At 45.0% G+C, this 19,236-nt stretch overlaps 2 protein-coding genes across 5 annotated transcripts in view; one reads left to right on the top strand and one right to left on the bottom strand.

Moving 5' to 3' along the window:
• Positions 1–184: 184 nt before the first annotated feature.
• Positions 185–9,051, top strand: clic5b (chloride intracellular channel 5b). 2 transcript variants are annotated; one of them, XM_057017683.1, is made up of 6 exons: positions 185–821; positions 5,389–5,498; positions 5,583–5,708; positions 6,154–6,260; positions 6,467–6,648; positions 7,639–9,051. In XM_057017683.1, the coding sequence occupies exons 1-6, from the start codon at positions 294–296 to the stop codon at positions 7,801–7,803; spliced, it is 1,218 nt and encodes a 405-aa protein (XP_056873663.1). In that variant the 5' UTR covers positions 185–293; the 3' UTR covers positions 7,804–9,051. The 2 variants fall into 2 exon arrangements, with proteins under 2 accessions (XP_056873663.1, XP_056873664.1); XM_057017684.1 differs by lacking the exon at positions 185–821 and adding an exon at positions 3,597–3,914.
• A 5,918-nt stretch (positions 9,052–14,969) lies between these two features.
• The window catches only part of runx2b (RUNX family transcription factor 2b), a 35,043-nt gene continuing 30,776 nt past the window's right edge, over positions 14,970–19,236 (bottom strand). For all 3 annotated transcript variants that reach the window (XM_057016237.1, XM_057016238.1, XM_057016239.1), the window contains one exon: positions 14,970–18,016. In XM_057016237.1, the coding sequence (XP_056872217.1) occupies positions 17,538–18,016 (479 nt within the window). In that variant the 3' untranslated portion in view covers positions 14,970–17,537. The remainder of the gene's footprint in view (positions 18,017–19,236) is intronic.

The raw sequence follows: 19,236 nt of genomic DNA, 5'->3' as shown, positions 1-19,236 counted from the left end.
TGGAATCATTCCTCAAATCAAAGTTGGGAATTGCGAAAGTGTTTAAAGGCTTTTGAAGCTTACGGTGACACTAATCAATTATAGGTGACGTTGAGGCGCTGCCAGCCTTGAAGGTACAATCCTGTTTTCTGCAAATCTCACTGCTTAACTTGCGGGATCAAAGGTCTTTTATGAGTGATCGCTGGAATTTGGCCCAGCCAGTCAGTGGCAGGCGGACGGTGCGCACCAACTTCCCCTCAGCTCTCTCCTCCAGTTCAAAGCCCAGTTCTGCCACAGACCGCGCACGGAGAATCATGGATAACATAAGTGACAATGAGAAAACGGTGCGGAAAGAGCGCGGCCGAGGGTCTGACAGCTCTCACTCATCAGAGTCTGATCATGACAGCTCAGGTGAGGCGGTGGTGCAGGTGCACAGCCCGGTGCAGGTGCACGCCTCCGCGGACGAAGAGCGCAGCTCTCCCGACTACATGGAGACCAGAGCCAGGGAGGAACGGAGCAGTTCCTCTTCTTCATCCAGCGATGACGAGAAGGAGAAGGCAGAGGAAGAGGCGGAGGCGACGCCAGCTGTGGAGCCGCTGGAGGAGGCACACGATGGGTCCCGGCGCTCGTCCTCCTCTTCCTCCTCTTCGGCTTCTTCGGCCTCACCTGCGGATCCCTGCGACGACCCGCCAAATCCGCCAAGGCTGGATGATGGAATGGAGGGGCTGCTGTTGGCGTTCAAACAGCAGGAGTCGGTGCAGCACAACGCAGCAGCTCTGGACAAGGTGACTCTGGATGCGTCCGCAGATCCGAGCCAGCCGCTGATCACCCTGTTCGTCAAGGTGAGACATGTGCAAAGGTCGGCACCACACGAACAAACGGCTTTTTGTTGGTGAAAGCAAGAGCTTTTGTTGACTTTCTGCTACCTGAGTACTTATTTGAAAAGTTCCTTATTCGCTCTGCACACCTACACTCGCTTAAACAACCGTGTTACGCAAGATGTAGTCAAATATGCAGCTTCTAGGAAGCACCAGGCTTTTATCTTTATGGCATAATATATGACATACATTTGAGTTAGAACTTTTTTTCTTTAAAATTGCATTACGGTATTTAATTGTTTGCCATACACACGTTTACCATATTTACTGAGCTTAATTTTGTGTACTTTAGGTGGTAACTATTTTGCATCCTCATATAATGAGACACGAGTGGCAAAATAAGAAAATAAAGTAGATCCAACCAGCAACAAAAAGCAGAACTGCCTGGCGTTAGTAACAAATGTAGCTTTTCTTGCCTCATTTTCTTAGTAATTGAAAGCTTGAAACATGCTAATTCAAGTTTACAGCAAACTTCAACAGAATCTGATCAGAAATGTGTGTTTTATGCATCGTGTTCATCGCCATGACGATTAACCTCAGGTTTGTCTATAAACAGGGAAATCTCTGCCCGTGACTTTAATCCTGAGGCAAGCTGATGTAATTATTAACCTGTTTACTGTACGGCCATAGAAGCGTGGCCATAGAAGGGCTGAGCTGAGCAAATGCAGTTGTGTGTGTGTTGTAGTGAGGGCAGGCTGCAAGCCTGGCTATCAGTAAAAGCAGGGGTCACTTGATTGGGCAACACAGATTGAGTCAGCAGGCTGCAGTGAACGAGCCCTGTTTGAACTTCAACAAGGCCCCGTAAAAAGAACAGCAGGGATAAAGTGTGAGTTAACCTTAAAAGGGAGACTGAGGGGACTTTTTCCTGCAGGTAGTTGGCCATTTCCCCTAGGATAAGATACAGCTTTGTCAGGATTTAGGACTGGTCACGTGCAGGAGGCCAGAAAACACGTAAATTCAATACAAAAGGACAAGAACCCCCTCTCAGATATGTTATCTTAATGATATTATGACGATCATCGGTCATAGTTCAGTCTGACACCATAGCTGGCCTCTTCCTCTAACCACCCTACCCAACACCCTCCCTCCCTCTCTCCCTCCCTCCTCTGGGTCATTTCCCAACAGTTTAATCTCAAATAACAGCAATAAACCAAAGCGAGCTATGGTCTGATGTCAGTGACAACGCTATCACCACTATCACTAAACAACACAGTAACGTGGGGGGGCCTCTTCTCCACCACGGCCACGACCAGCTTTATATTGACAAACCGGGCGGCTTGTGAGGAGAGTTCCATCGTTTTCAGCCAGCTCGGCCGTGAAAAGCCAGGAAGAGTCTGTTACTGTTTGATGTTTGGGTGAATGATTAGCCCAATGAGTGAGGAATTTGCCTCCTTTTGTTTCATGAGGTCATCACTTTGTAATGATTCGTGTTGACCTGCTGGTTTATTGGGGATAGAAAAGAAGGTCTTGGGTTGCGGGATTAATTCAATCTGTTATATAATGCACCAACATCAAAAGAACTGATGTTTAAAAATTTAATTAAAGTGTAATTAATTATAAAGTGCCTAAAGAAACAGCACTATTAGTTCTTCTAGGTTTCCTGTTTGAAATATTATACATTTTCATACATATTGTTTGCACAACAAAGATGCACAAATAGAGAAGAAGAAGAAGAATCCCATCCTAATATCCTGATGTATGTGGCCATTTTTATCATCCTTTCTGCTTTTAGGTCTTTGTTTCAATAAATATAAAAAGAGGTTTGGGGAAATTGTATTTCACTCATGCGTTTGAATCACTGGGTCCGAATTTTGTAGTGAAATGATTTGTAGTTGAAATGAAATGTGGTTAAATTTGATTTTCTCATCCCGTGGGATCGATGAAGCTGTCAAAATTTTAACTTTAAGTCAAGTCCCGAAATCCTTAAAGTCCACTTGCTCCCAGATCAGCAACATGTTTCTGTTTTTCCTTTGGCCGCTTGTCCGCCCAGATTGTTGTGATTTGTTTTGCAGACGTGTGTCTTATTCCAAAGGTAAAGGAGCCTCAACGCTCCTATCTCACTGCAATACCGCACATTTGCTCACAGGTTCACACATCCTGTTGTAAACAGAATTTGTGATGTTCATGGCAGAAGTGGATATTTGTCTCATCCTACATTTCTATACGTTACATTTGCACCCAAATGAGCAAGAGAGAGGTTTGTGCTGTAAGTTGTTGCGGCAGCCAGGAGAGGGAGCTGCTTTATAGAGAGAAGAAACTATAGTTCAGGCTATTCCATCCCTCTGCTTTATTCTGATTTCTCCTGGCATTAAAATGGATATAATAATTATTTTCAAAGGCTTTTACCTCAGAATTTGAGCAAACGCTGTAGCCTAGTTTGTGCAGATATTTCTAGCGCGCCTGCTTTTATTTTTATTGGCCTATATACACGCTGTATTTTTCCATAAATGAATGCCAGTCCTAAAACTGAAGCATCTAATCAATAATTAAGGGAGGATCACTTCTACGTCGCCTGCTGTTAATCAATGATAGCCTATGTGTCAGAACATACTAAATATGGGTTATGTTGCAAGCAGAGTGATAAAATGGGACCGAATGAGATAACAGGAGAGGGTGGCATGTGTGTGAGGGGGCAGGTTGGTGACAGAGAGCGGAGGGGTGAGGGATGGAGCTCCGCCCCCTGGATTAGCAGACTGACACCTGTTTACCTCTGTGTCAGTCAGAAACGGTCTCTCTGCTCTCCATCTGTGTCCAAATCAGAACACAGGGTCTCAGCGTGACACACGCCAGATTTCAAGGCTGCGTTTAGACGACCAGATCATCGTGGCTGTCTGGAAAGGAGGGACGGAAAAACCCTCAGGGATCCCCAGAGAGGACCATCCAGAGAAGAGATCCTGTTTTTACTTGTTTCTGGAGGATGTAGACCTCTGAGGATGAGCAAAGTTTTCTAGCTTTTTTATTTTGGGAAGGAAAAAGACTAAAGGAACAGTAGGAGCAGGCATCATGTCTACTAAAGTTATTCAGGACAAAGACCCTGATATTGAGCTTTTTGTCAAGGTAAGACAGCTGTGTGGAATGTGATGATCTAGTAGACAGAGACACATTATGAGCAGGATTCCCAGTGAAATGCCACCAGTATGTGCTGGAAAGCTCATGTAATCCAAGAGGAGAGATGTGGTTTCACTGGTAGGTTGACCCAGGGTCAGTATGACAGTGATACTGGAGATGCATGTGGATAGATCTGACATTGATCCCATAGGCAATGGTGGATCTCCTCATTCACAATTTAAGTCAGCCCACAACAAAATTGACCAAAAATGAGAAATCTTTATCAAAAATGTTGTTCAGTTGTTCAGAGTCCTGTGGGAGATGTCAGAGGCAGGTGATTCTCCAGGTCCTGAGGCAGGTGGAAAACCTCCGCACTGCCTGGGTGCACTGACCCAATTATCCTCCTCAGCTAACCCACCTCCTAGGAAACCGATCGGCTTGGTAACCAGCTGGGCTGCATCAGTTCAGGTCCCATCGTTGCGTTAAAACCTCTGCATTCACAAATTTGAGATGGTTTAAAATGCGAAACCAGCCTGTTCACCAGGCAGTAACGATGCGTTTGCTCAGTTTTTATTCACATGTCTTAATTAAATTAGTGGCAAAACACATATCAAGTGCTGAAACGATGAATAAAGCCACACCGAGGGCTCAGCCCGACCATGGGGCCAGGTTTGTGTGTGTTTGTGTTCTAGATGTTGATTGGCCATTATCGGCGTCCCCGTATTGTGTTACTGAGGTTGAGCGTAACAATGTGCGCACAGAAGCGTCACATGAGCAGAAGCATCAATGGCTGGCACGCATACAGTCGGCTCAGCTACTTTTGTAGAACGTGCAGCTCTGTTTCTGGTCTTTGCCACATGCACGGTGCATGTTCCACAGCACATGCTATGTCAGGTCTGAAGTGAGCTCCGTGTTTGTCCTCTGATCTGGTGGAAACTGAAGTCAAATGTGTAAAACGGAAGAATCCTTCTCCATTGTTAAATCTGGGCTTACCCCACTGACCTCGGGGACAGTGACTCGGGGCCGTGAAGCCTGGAGCTCTGACCCTGCGTTCTGTGTCCTCCTGGCCAGTGAACCATGGGATGGAATCAGCATGTATAATTCAGCTGCAGCGGGGCGGGGGGGCTCAGGTGTCACCACTCTAGCATACCTGTGCTTATATAACCACACATTATGCATATTAATTAACTGCCTGATCATACAACATCTTGCCTTCTGCTGCCTATTTTAATATTTTGTTTTTACAAGTTATATATTTCCTGGTAGTTCTTTGGTTTTTCTTTACGACTTTTGGTTGCAACATTTATAATTATAGTGCTGATTTCAATATTATTTATCATTCCCTTTACATCATTTTAAATGAGGAAAAGAGAATTTTAGCTTTCAAAACATTGATTCAAGACAGCGAGAAAATCCTTTTTTTGGTCCTTGGGCCCATTTTTGTGCATGTATTTTGATCCCCCCATTCCTTCCCCCCACACAGGCAGGCAGTGATGGAGAAAGCATCGGCAACTGTCCGTTCTCTCAGCGTCTTTTCATGATCCTCTGGCTCAAAGGGGTCGTGTTCAACGTCACCACCGTCGACCTGAAAAGGTGGGAACTCCTGAAATATCCAGCCTAAAAGTGCACTGATGCTCTCACTGGACGGCTCACTTTTTGTGTGTGTCTGCCCTTCAGGAAACCGGCCGACCTGCACAACCTCGCTCCGGGGACGCACCCGCCCTTCGTGACCTTCAACGGGGAGGTCAAGACTGACATCAACAAGATTGAGGAGTTTCTGGAGGAGATGCTCAGCCCTCCAAAGTAATCCAACTTTAATTATGCTAGTTATGCTTTTGGTTGGATTTCAATGTTGAACTTCAGGAAATCATTTAGCCCAATAAAAAGGCAAATGTGTGCTACTTGAAGACTGATCGAGGAATTTTAGGATTTTGTGGTTGTTATAAATCTTTTGTGAATGAAAGTGAAGAAAAAAAAGAATAGCTTGAACTGCAGCCAGAAAAGCTGATAAATGCACTTAAATGAACCAGCGGCTGCAGAGAAAATCTCAGCTTTGTTGAACTGTTCCTTTTTGTTCTTTTATTGCATTTTTTTATACATTAAAAATGGACCTCGGTGTGCGGGCGGCCCGCGTGTGTAGCGTGTTTCCAGCCGGAGCCAAGCTCCAGTTCAGGTGTTAATGCTAACCAGATGGTTTATTCTGACTGTGTCTCCTTCCCCTGCCCCCCTGCTCCCCCCGTCTCCTCAGGTATCCCAAACTGGCGGCCAAACAGAGAGAATCAAACACAGCTGGAAATGACATCTTCGCCAAGTTCTCAGCCTACATCAAGAACACTAAACTCGACGCCAACTCCGGTGGGCCACTCATTTTCTGTCCTTTACACGCTCAGGGAACACTTGGAGTAGCTATTAACATGTTCCTCCACTAGGCTGTAGCAGAGAACAGTCTTTGAGTTCTGCTGTGGCTGACGCTGCGCTGTGCTCCACATCATTCTGGGGTTCCTTCACTCACCCCCTGAGCAGCATTTCATGCATGCTTGTGTTGTGTAACTTGTGTGTAGCTCTGGAGAAAGGTTTGACCCGAGCCCTGATAAAGCTGGACGACTACCTGAACAACCCCTTGCCTGACGAGATCGACGCAGACAGCTTGGAGGAGCAGAAGTTCTCCACCCGACGCTTCCTCGACGGGAACGAGCTCACTCTTGCAGACTGCAACCTGCTGCCAAAACTGCACATAGTTAAGGTAAAAGAAGACGGGACAAAATATGCAGAAGTTCTTTTTTAACAAAAACAAACCCCCAACCCAATTCATTGAACACCATCTCTATGGTGCTTCTGCACTGAGCAGCTTGCTGCTATCATGCTAAGCTGAGGATAGCATTTCCCTTAGTTACCCACTCTGTTGAGGATGTAAAAATTTTCTAGGCCCACTTTGCCGAACCACACAAAGAACTTCGTAAAAACCAAACAGTTATGTTCAGCAGTGATTACGGATGCACTCAGTAATGATTATTTCAGATGGCGGCGTGTGGTTGCCTGTCAAGAAGACTGTAAGCATTTTATTGGCGAGAAAGTTTCACATTTCACTAGTGACTGCATTGAAAGGCAGTTTCTGCAAACACTGGGAGTAAAGACAATAGTGGCAATTTGAAATGCCAGGAATGTCACCGAAGGTCAGGCGTGGTTTACCCTTAAGAGCTACCCAAGATGGCAGACATGGTTGGCTCATGCAGCTGCTACCAAAGACAGTTCCAGACCCAAGATTGTTCGCTGACAAATTTTTTAATGTGTCTGCCATGTGGATGCTGGTGCAGACCCGTGGCATCTGGGGAATTGTGGTGGGTCTAAGTTCGTTTATTCTTATGCAAGAAGTCAATGTGATTGCAGATTACGTACTGTTGAATCTTGAGTCAAAATCATTATAAAATAGAACCACTTTTGAAGGCACACATCTTTAAAATATTCTTCACTTTTCAAAATATCTACATGAGGAACAGTGTGACTTCAAGTATTATTGCAGTGACAGCATGCGACCAGCAGGGCGGCAGTGTTTGCACAATGTCAGTTTAGCTCAGGGACCCTCTGTTAATTTTACCATTAGGAGCTTTACACAGTAATAAAACATGATGAAATGGTTTTTAACTAATTTAAATCATATTCATTTTTTTACTTGAAAAGACGTGAAACCACAAACAAAAAAACCATACCAACGCAGCTTCGTCTTCTCTTCTAGGTTGTCGCTAAAAAGTACCGCAACTACGAAATCCCCTCGGAAATGTCTGGCGTGTGGCGATACCTGAAGAACGCCTACAAACGCGACGAATTCACCAACACCTGCGCCGCTGACGCCGAGATCGAGATGGCCTACAAAGATGTGGCGAAAAGACTGGCCAAGTAGCTCAAATCACATAGCATAATGTAAAAAAAAAACAACCAAAAAACACCCAAAAAACAACCCCAACTTTACTTTTCAACCCCAATTTTGAATCTTCCCCCGTGGTGTGTTGAGGATCCAGGAGTTTTTTTGTCTTTAATCGTAAAGGTGTCAGACGCTGCTGACGCGGTGGATTTCAGTGATTCAGTAAATCAGGTTGCAATGACAGAAAGAGAGGAGGAGAAGCCCATAAATTCAGGACAATAATTCACATCTTTAAAAGTCGATGTTGTGAAAAGGCACGTCGCCTTTTTCAAGCAAACATAATTGCGTCTGTATTTATTTCTCGTCACACAAAGCTCTCTTTCATAAAGTACAGTCCACCGATCCAGAAGCTTTTACTGCCGGTCTCACTTTCTCCCGTTATTTATTCCTCAGCTCTCACAAGTCTGCTCAGGCTCTGGTGTTTATTATCAAACTCCCGGGGAGACACATTGATCCATCTACGGATGATGATTGAAAGAAAATGTTTGCTGAATGTGACCAGATCTGCAGGTTCATTTTGATCGTCATCTCTCATCGTTGGCGTTACCGTTCGGGTTGATTTGGAACCAAAACAAAATCGTTTCAAAGGCTTGTTTGTTTGAAAGGAGAAAATTAACTCTGACAGCTTCTGTTTTAAACTGTAACGGGATATCCTGGGGCACATTTTATATGGAGGTATCAAAAATCCATGCCAAAGGAAAGGGGGGGGGGGGCTGGTTCTTAAAAATGTATTGCAGGGCGAGCTGAGGAGACATTTGTTCTGCCTCCGGCTATTAGTGTTCAGTCAAGGTATTGATTTTGTCTTAAGTTACACATGATATTATGAAAGGAAAGGGTATTTATTTACCAGCCCCAATCAAGCCTGATTAGGTAGAGCCATTAGTGCTGTGATGAAAAGCATCTTCCAGGCCAGGTCCACAATGGTCAGGAGCCCTGCCCTGCGGCCCCTCATCAAAGAGACATTTCCTCCATTCTGGGGAGTCCGTTAACATCCACAAGTCCAGGGTTCAACTTTGAAACATCCATTGTCCGGGCACAAGAGGGTTGGAAACTTGTCTCGGGGCTTATCGTCTTTGGCTTGGTGTCAGGCTGCAACTGTTGTGAGACGATCTTGAGGAACCATGAAACTCTTGTGTGGTTTGGACAAACATCTGATATGAAACTGGAGCATGATGACCGTGAGCCATGCTCATTGTGAAGCTCTGCAAATAAAATAATATTTTCACAGTCCTGTTTCTGGTTCCTTTCCTTCCCCCCGCTAGGTGATCAATCAGCAGTGATCCTCGGTGCGTCTCATTGATAACAGAATCGGCTGCTGGTCTTCAGATCACGGTCCTAATTTGACTGCGGCGCCGCCCTTTCTCTCCATCTATAGGAGCAAAAGAAAGAAGAGAGAGTGATGGCCGCTGACAGCTTTAAATAGAGGCTTCCATGCCAGGGATCAAACGCCATCCCTCTTCTCCACTCTCTCATTAAGACGGAAAACCCAAGCGCCGCCATCCGATCTGTCTCCATTTTCCCCTCAAAGGAGTCTAACTTAAAAGATCTGCGCCTGTCGGATTTACAATGGTGGGCGAGTGGTGTTTACTGAGACGCGGCCGTGCCAGAAACAACAGTCAAAGAAAATAAATGGAGCCTGCCTAGTGTTTCCACAGGAGTAAGGAAATATGGAGCAATACTTGTGCCTTTCTGTTTGGTAATTAGTACCTAAACATCCTTGTCCTTGGATTCCATCATTCACATCCAACATTTCTGCGAGCTGGATAATATACAGTGGAGCATTAACGTCAAACACGTCTGGTTACGGGGCCTGGCGTGCCACATTAATCTGTTATTTCACTCCCAGCGGATCTACCAATCGCTGGCCTTGGCTCGGCCACCGTAGCACAGTCGCTCCATATAGGCTGACACGGACTCACACACTGTGTACTTATAGAGTCCGGCTTAGAAAAGCCTTTTTCAGCTGACGCATAAATTGTCTAAATTGAGTCTTGCTCTGAGACGCGAGCTGATTAAAACAAACTGGTGCCTTTTGACGTGTGAGGACCCACCAGAAACAGACCTGTGATCCAATTAAGGGCCAGACCCATATTTTTGGAACCACCACAGAGGCCTCACTGCACCCTCAGCAACTACTTGCCTCCATATTACACCCAGGAGACACACACGCCCACACACACTCGGGATTCAGACGGAGGTATTAATTTAACTCATAATATCTAAAGTTTGACTGAACCCTAACCCAACACACCCCCGTCTCCCAGATGAAAACCCATTTTCGACCAGGTTTGCATATATGGGACACCAAGGAATGGCTGGTACATGCAATGCTGCCCTGGATCATAGTGGATCTACCTTCGGCTGCTGCACCACTGTTGTTGATAGACCAACAGGGTGGGGGACAGGGTTAGGACTCTAATGCAGGTGATCAAAGCAAGGTGTAAGACACACTGATGGACAGGCTCAACTAAACACTGGGTCTTCTAAAGCACACCAAACACAGAACCAGCATACATGTTCCTAGAGAAGGGGGGCAGCTTTTATAGGCTGGGGAGAAGCGAGACAACGACACACAGGTGAGGCAGGACAGGTGAGCCACTTCAATGCATCTGTTTTTGCATTCACAGGTTTGTTTTGAAGCTGAAGCGGACACTGATAAGCACATAAGCTAAAGCTCCAGAAAAGAAGAAGATATTTTAGAAAGGAAAGGATGTTTCGAGGCGGTTTCAGTCGCTGACTGCAGCTAAACTGTCACAGAGAGGAAAGTTTTGCAGTATCAGACACCACTTTTTCAAACCCTTAACAACGACGCTAGCCAGAAAATGATGTAGTTCCTCTCCCAGTTCGAATGAAGCTAAACAAAATTAATGTTTTTTTAAAGGAGAACTTGGGCTGTGATGTTGTTTTGATAAGTAACCATCTGGCTCGATTAGCTTGTGAGGCGCAAAATAAAATATGATTCCTCCCTGCTTTTAGCAGTAAAGTAAGTTTTTAGCAATATCTGTGGTGTTGAGTAATGACACGTGACGTTAACCTCAGCCTGTTGAGACGACAGCCAAAAGGCCCGCAGGCTGCAGAAGGAAGTGTCTAATCAGAGTACAGCTGACATCGCCAGCAGCCATGTCATAACAGGAGATCAGATTTAAAAGAGGAGACAGGACTGCGGAAGACGAGTCCTCATGTCTTCCACTCTGAGGGAGAGCATCAAACAGAGTATCGGGTTCTGCCGGGTCTCTCGGCCCTCCACTGCTCGCCTGCCCTTGGAGGTTTGAGTGACTTGTGGTGGAGCACGATGGGGATTATTGATCTGACTGGCGTGCGCCTGTGGTTTCAGCGCAAGACTGATGACCTTACCAGCTCTTCCAGTGGAAGAACGGGGTGGAGGCCTGATTGGTGATCACAACATTTTCCCCTCTTTATTTAAATAATCAGGCCTCCATTCGGGCCGAAGATAGCGATGAATCGATATGATTTGATCGGCCTTTTGGAGAGGAGTCGCTGAAATGATGTCTCCAGACTGCTGAACCCACATGTATTTATCCTTAATGGTTAGTTTCTGCTCCAGTTGTGCGCCACATTAAATAATCCACGGTCTCTGGAAAAGGATGTGGACACGGTGCTAATTATGTGAGAGGATGATGTCAGGTATTGATACCTACAAGTGAGCCAGAACATTTTCCTTCTCTGCCGTCTTCCAGTGTGTATAATCATACGGTGGCGACCACACTCACCAGCACGGCCACATCTACGCATCTGACATGTCTGGGTCCATCACATCCCTCGCACTTCCGCATCAGTTGCGCGCTCGGCCTCAGACTCCTACCTGTAAATCATTGCTGCGTTTTATTTTCCACTCATAAACCATTAAAGCTGCTTTTAGCGCAAGCGATGATCCTCGGAAACCAAGAAGATGGATGTCGCCGAAAGAGGCGGGATGAGGCTGAGCCTCGCCTAAGGTCATGTGACAGACCTAAACCAGCTGATTAGGTGCCAAAGGTGGGCCATATGGCTTCGCTGCATGGTGGGTTTGGGGCAGAAAGGTTTGGGGAGTTTTTATTGCTTTGATAAAGCTTAAGGGAACATGCTTGCTTTACATGGGTATTTGGCAGCGTGTGGAATTTTATCCTGTGTCATATTCAGTCGTGCGGCAACAGTTTGCCATTTTTTTGACAGCTGAACTCTAATGTATAATTTGAAACGCTGACGTGAAGCGGAGGCCCGGGACAAAGAGGCCTTTTGTTTGCGTGTTTGGTCGCTGTCCATGGTCCTGACACTTGCATTTTCACAGTAATTTCCCCCTTTTTCAGTGGTGTGGTCAGTGTCCTGTTGCATAATCTGAACTGGCAGAGCTCGTTAAATATAGGTATTATATGTTTCATGAGTGCACTTTTCTGTGAGTTTGACTCCACGCTGCAAATGGCTTCGTGGAATCAAATGTTTCCAAAGCAGGCTGAAGTGACAGGTCCGCTTTAATCTGGTGATGAATGGATTCTGGTGCTGGATGTGAGGCTGACCTACAACCCACCATGTGTGTAAAATTCTGGGCCGTTGCCTGGATGCAACCTGCCTGCCAATTGATAATTTCTCTAATTATAGGTCAAAAGACAAGTCATCGTCCACAGGCCAAGATGAAGAACGTCTCACGTGTCTTTCATTTATGGAGGAAAGTCTGCTGAGACAAAGCAGGGAGTGTTTGAACTTAAACTGGAGCACCACTACCAAAATACAGGCTAGTTTGTTTAATCCGTCCTTCCCTTGACTGTACGGACTCAATTGAGTGGGCCCTTCATGAAGGGCTACATATTTAAATAACGCACCACTAGAGAGCGCCAAAGTACACAGATATTCTTAACTCGGTTTGAGGCGCTCCTGGCGCCACAGCTGGGTTACTCAATTACAATCTGATCAAATTAAGATCAATCTCCTGCGATTTACGGCTGGCACAGGCTGGGTTCAGAGCTGCTCTTGTGTGCCCCTTGTAATTTGTTAAGTTTAGATGGCTTCATTTTGAAAGTTTTGAGGAGGTCAGCACTTCTCAGGAGCCTGTGCCCAGAGCACATCTCTACCAGCAAATAGGAAAATAACAGCTCTTTTTTTGTGTGGGGGGGCTCAGATTTCCACCACTTATGGGACTAGTGCAAAGACCTGCACTCACTGCTTGAAGGCAAACCCAAATGTCATGCTAACAACTTAAATAATCCTTAATTATGATCTATAACCAAATTGTGCTGCTTGTAAAAACGAGGGTCCCCACTGTCAGTCTAAAACTGTCAAACTGTCAGTCTATGAGCTTAATTAAACCTCAACTCACACCTCCTCCACACACAAGTTCTGAAGCTCAAAGATGAGGGGTCCAAAAATATGGGCCCCAGGAAAATATGAGCAGCCTAGAAAAAATGAAAACTCCTCCAGCACACACACACACACACACACACACACAACACACACACACACACACACACACACACACACACACACACACACATCCTTGTGTTGACTTCATAGACCTAATGCTTTAATGCATAATGCATTACATAATGAGCCAGCTCCTTGCCTTAACCCTAACCATCCCGACTAACCCCTGACCCCAACCGGAACCCTGACCTAAACCCAAGTCTGACTTTAATCTTAAAACTATGTCTTAACACTCAAACAGTCCTTTCAAGTTGTGAGGACCAGCCTAAGTGTCCTCACTTTGCTAGTAGAATGGAGATTTCGGTCATGTGTATGTAGCAAGTACAAGAACACACACACACACACACACACACACACACCACACACACACACACACACACACCACACACACACACACACACACACACACCACACACACACACACACTCTCACACTCTCACACTCTCACACACACACACTGTTCGTAAAGATGGAAACATAGCCAGAAATATTCAGTGATATAGCACCCTGGAGGATTACTTCCCGCCTGCTCCTGCCCCTTTCAACCATTGAAAGAGGTCAGTAAATAGCTGTGTTGGCTATCAGATTGTGTGTGTGTGTGTTCTCTAAATGGAGTGTGCATTTTCGCTCCTCTCTAACACAAGCTGCCTGCAGTTTCTTTGTGCTCCTGCTGGACTCCAGCTTCTTGTTCAGCCTCCTCATTCTGCAGAGACAACCTTGTAAACGAACTCCTGTAGACGAGGCGTCGCTGGAGCTGCTGTCTCTCTTGTGCATGGAGGACATCATGCTAATTCTCCGGGTGTCTGGGTCCCGCTGCTCCTCCAGAGTTCATTACTATAATTGCCAGACATGGCTGAGAATGCTGCGAACGTGAACCTGAAACCAACGGGAGATTATTTTTTTTCCATGAAATCTATATTCAGGGAAATCCAGAGAAATGTTCCAAATGTGAGCCTTGAAAAAACACACAGGACGGTGTAGTGCTGCCTCTCCTCCCTGTGTACGTTTGTGCACACACTCTATTATGTCTTGGAATAATGTAAAACAGCTTCCCTGTTCTCAGTGTCTCTGTTGCTGTCTCCATCGCTCCGGTTTCCCAATGCACCTTTGAAACGCCGCCATGGCAGTGGCAACAGTAGTCTGGCCCCGGCCCACCGCAGTTCCCGTCCAAAGACAACGCTGGTACAGACGGAATGGCAGACCGGCGATGACACCGTTTCATCAGCTTCATACGCTCAGCGTGTGTGCTGATTTGATGCTGGAGGGAACGGTGATGACGCCGCAGAATTCTGCTGACGTGGCGCCTTTCCTGTTTCAACAGAAGCTCTGCGGGCCGAAATATGTCCTCTGGTCAATAATACGCAAGGAATTTTGTCGGCGAGCGCCCACATTTTGAAAAATGAAATTCTAAAAGGTTGAGATTATCGTTCCAACCCTCAGGGGATCAGCATTCGCAGACATGGCGCGTTATTTTGATGACAGCAACGCACAACTGCACACCTCCAAGCCTTACAAGGTACACAGACAAACGATGAGACTTCCCCTTTCAAGTAAATAAGCCAAATCGAAGAGACCATGTACTGTAAGTCTCTGCATTTACGTCATGAAGCCAGGCGGGAGCAGGCCTGCGAACTAAAAAGAGGAAGATGTGGTGGAAAATTAGACACATGCTGCCATTCTGTGTCAGGCCAAATTCAATTTCAGCTGAATAAGAAGATTGAGAGGGAATATTAAGTTACAAAATTCCTGGTTTTATTCATATTCAAATAAACAAAATGTACAATCAGAATGCCAATTTCGCTCACTGTTGTCAGGTCAGTTTGTCCCTTTGAAAACAAAAGAAAAGGAGAGCTAAAACGTACCAGCATGATCTAACGGAGTCTCTATTTGTGTCAACTTCCTGACAAAGTGTGGAGAAGAAGCATCATAATAGACATACTGAGTAAACTTTACACAACATTGGGGTAAGGTATGGTTCCTGGATATCATACACATTGATTGTTAACTTATACAAGGTCTTTGAGGATGGCTTGCACCTAAGAATTAACCAAAGCTCAGGAGAAAAAAATAAAATAAAAATACAGCACGAACAGGAGGACAAAAAGGGATGTCCGTGTTGCATTAAGGTGTAAACAGTTTTTTTAAAGATTGTTTCTTTGTTCAGAGATCAGAAAGAAAAGAGCAAATTACATCAATTCCAGCACATGTGCATAGTTAAGACAGAGGCTTGGGACGAATCTGTATTTGCTTTTTTAGGCTACGACGTAACAGCAAAAAAGGGCTTTTTGTTCGGGCCGAAGCAGTCGGGGAAATGTAGTGTGACACGCTCGGTCCCATTAATTCAGTTCAGAACATCTTCTGCAGAGACATGCGTGCAAGTGTTCAATGAAAGTCTTGAAGCCTGATCCTTGGACATGGTTATGTTTTTCTCAGCTCTTTCAAATTGAGTTATTATATTACCTACATGGGCTGAGTATCATATTGTATGAAAGCAAGAAAAGTGCTTTTTTTTGTCTCCAACAAATACCAACTGCCTTGTGAGATTTGACTCCAATGTAAATGGCTTGTTTGGCCAAGTGTTATCCATTCTCTCTCTCTCTCTCTGGGTGTATGTATGTGTGTGTGTCTACACTGGGGACTCAAACCACGAGTCCTGCTGGCAGCCAGCCGCAAGTGCTGCTAGAAATAAAACAAGAAATAAGTGCTTTATGAAACAAACATACACGAGACTCCCAGATTTTTTGGTTACCAGTTTGCCGCCAGCAGCTGCATCCATGCACCTCATTTTTTTGGTGTGTTTTCATTTCCCTAAAATTCTCTTAACACTGTTCTTTTTTTGGTTGCCGCTTAGCAAGTTGGATGATCACATCCGCCCCTGCACTTTAGTGCCAGTGCGAGTGTGTGTATGGAAAACCGTTTCAACAAAGGCAAAATCAGAGTAAAATAAATAAAAGGAATGTCACAGTCTCTTTTTGCCCCCGCTATATATATATATAATATATATATATACACAATCTCAGAGACTGACAGAGAAAAATGCAAAGAAGCAAAAAAAACCTCCCAAAACGTACCCATGTCTGTAACCCAAGACACTTTTTTAAAGCTATCGTTTCCATATGATATGACAGCTATAACAGACCTGGCTTGTTTTTGTAGATATGATGAGATATGCAAAAAAGAACATTTTAATGATATCATCTAAGAATCCTTCCAAAGGATTTCTTCTCTTAAAATAACTGATGATTAAAGTCTGACCTTCTTTGGCTTATACATCATCTTGTGTCTAAATGTACCAGTTTCGGATCGAAACCATGGAAAAGAAAAGGAAATACATATCTTTGTGTATGTCAGACTAGGATGAAATCAGACAGAATTCCCTCATTGGGTGATTATTTTCCTCATTAAAGCTGTTTTTCGTGGTGCGTTGCCAAGAGGAACAACAAGTTATTGCTCAATAAATATTAAAAAAAGGCTCATTTCTGAGCCAAAGTGAGTCAACGCTAAGCGATATTAGGCTCTGGAAAAGTGTGAAGTGTTGCAATGTCCTTTGGAAATTACATTTCAGAATTAAAATGTTCAATCTTTTGGTGGTGCTACAAAAACAAATGTTAAACCTTACAATTTCTTAAATTACCTAAAAAAAAAGACTTTTTTTTTAACTTAGTAACATAGATGCATCAAAAATATTCAGATTATACTTCTTTGACTCAAGTTTCAAATACAATACATAATTTATGGCTTCATAAGTTAAAAAGAAAATGCCTGAATCCACATCGCTTCACCCACAACATACAAGTTAAATTAAATGGTTTAAAGCAAATTCGCTGTCCATACCACTTATGGTAACATACATGTTAATAATTATTTGCTACTCAGTGCCTAACTTGCATCTTTATATTGTCGTAGTACAAAAACATGCTCTGCAAAAAAAGCCTTGCTGAAATATAAACATTACACAAACGGGGTATTTTTTTGACAAATATGGGTGAATCATCCCATAAAGCTTGTGGATTATAATAAAACTAAAATAAAGTCCTATCCACGCGGGCCTATAAAATTGTCTTCTGGTTATTGCTGTGAGAATGACTCCCTTTGTAGTGCCTCGGTCAAAACACAGGAAGATGAGTCCAAACAAGTCTGGGTTTCTTTCTTTTTTAGATCTTTACCTTCATTTCCAAGCATAAAGTAAAGATTGCTGATGACAGCTCAAAAAATCCCCCTTTCAATGAAAAGTAACTGGTATTGTGCTTCGAACTATGACGTCAGCTGACTTCCAAAAGCTTGTACCGGGATCCTCTTCAATATGGCCTCCACACCGCCTCGTCCATGCGGCCGCCGGGGTTGAGAATAGTCGGGGAGTTACTGTGGCTCCCGTCTCCGTCGACCGCTCCTTCCGTCTGGCTGGGCAGGTTGGGGTTCACCAGGGTGGTGCCCGTGGAGGCGCTAGTGCAAGGTGGGATCATCCGCGAAGGCGAGCGATCTCCACCGGGAACCATGGAGAACTGGTAGGATCCAGACGAAGCGCCGTAGTAGAGATATGGCGTGCTGCTAGTCTGGAATGGTGTACTCTGGCTCTGGGTGGAGCCTGGGTATGGAGGGGGAAGGTATGTGTGGTAGTGGGCGCTGCCCAGAGACATGCCGGTGGTGACAGGTGGGGTGTAGGTGAAGGTGGCGGGGTAGTGCATCCGGGGGCTGGAGAAACGGCTCTCCGTGATGGAGGGGAGGCCCGGGAACTGACGGTCGAACTGACCCGGGAATGGGCTCAGGTCAGAGGAACCTACGGAGACACACAAACACACCCCTTTAAGATTGGCAGTGCCACAGATATAATAGAGGCCCGTATTCAGCCCGACCCTAAACAGTATCATTACATTAACTGTTATTGCATCTTGAAATAAGACATTAAACAGTAGTAAACGATTATTTAGTTTATTTCCATTTCAATGTTTGCATTAACAGACTTTCAAAGAATTTCCAAACGAGGACAGTCACCTCAGCTCCTCCAGTTTTTGGTAAAGTTAACAAACACGTCACACATACAATGTGTTTATGCTTGTGCATGTTTAGGTTTCTCCATATGTCTGTTGGCACATGTTGATGTATATTTATTTTATATCGGGACAACTGTTTATGCATGCAAATGTGTGTGTGTTTGTGTGTGTGGTGGGTGTGGGTGCCAGAGTGGAGGGGGAGTGTATGTGTGTGAATACTGTATGCACATAAAAAAAAAAAAAAGGAGTTGGGATGAATCAGGAGCTGCACATGTGGAAACACTTTCAGCAGAAACAGTTTCCATGAGATCCATAATGAGGCAGGGCTGAGCTCTGATGTGGCTCCTCTCCTCGCCTCCCATCGGCTCCAGCCTGTGTGTGTATGTGTGCGTCCGTGTGCACGTGCGTGAGCGAGGGAGCCGAGAAGAGAGCCGCTCCATCTCACCCTTCGTTCCTCTGCTCGCTTTATCCCTTAAAAAATACCCCAAAAACCACTAACTGGCTGTGGCGAGCTTCGCGCTGGGCCCACAGTTTTAGGAGAATAGGAGGTCCTCCCCCTCCCCAGCTCCCTACTGTCTCCTCACGGTGGTTTAGTCCAGCCATGGCGCTCTTATCATAAATCACCAGGCGTCTTCCGCGTCGCCATGTCTACTGCGAGAGGACAGTGGGTGGCGGGAACGAGGAGAAAAGAGTGATGTGCGGTGTTTGTGTGAATGGAAGATTTGCTAACCCGGCGTTGCCCGTGTCAGATAGCATATGAAGACAATTAAGGCCTCTCAACTTCCTCCTTCCACAACGCTCATTTTATTCTAATAGGAATAGTAGGCGATTGTCTCCACTGTGGGGACCAGCAGAGTCCTGACTCCTTTTGACATTTGGACTTATTTACACGCTCCAAAAGATACCGAGATGAGCCAGAAGAAGTTTATTAGCTTTAATGAAACCATTGCGGAACAGAGCTGCATCAGTTCACTATAAGCTGTTTTGCTTTATCAGTGAAAGAGTT

The sequence above is a fragment of the Takifugu flavidus genome, chromosome 19 (genome assembly GCF_003711565.1).
Source record: "Takifugu flavidus isolate HTHZ2018 chromosome 19, ASM371156v2, whole genome shotgun sequence".
Classification (NCBI taxonomy): domain Eukaryota; kingdom Metazoa; phylum Chordata; class Actinopteri; order Tetraodontiformes; family Tetraodontidae; genus Takifugu; species Takifugu flavidus.
Note: the sequence above shows the minus strand (reverse complement) of the source record. Positions and strands in the feature narration are given on the sequence as shown.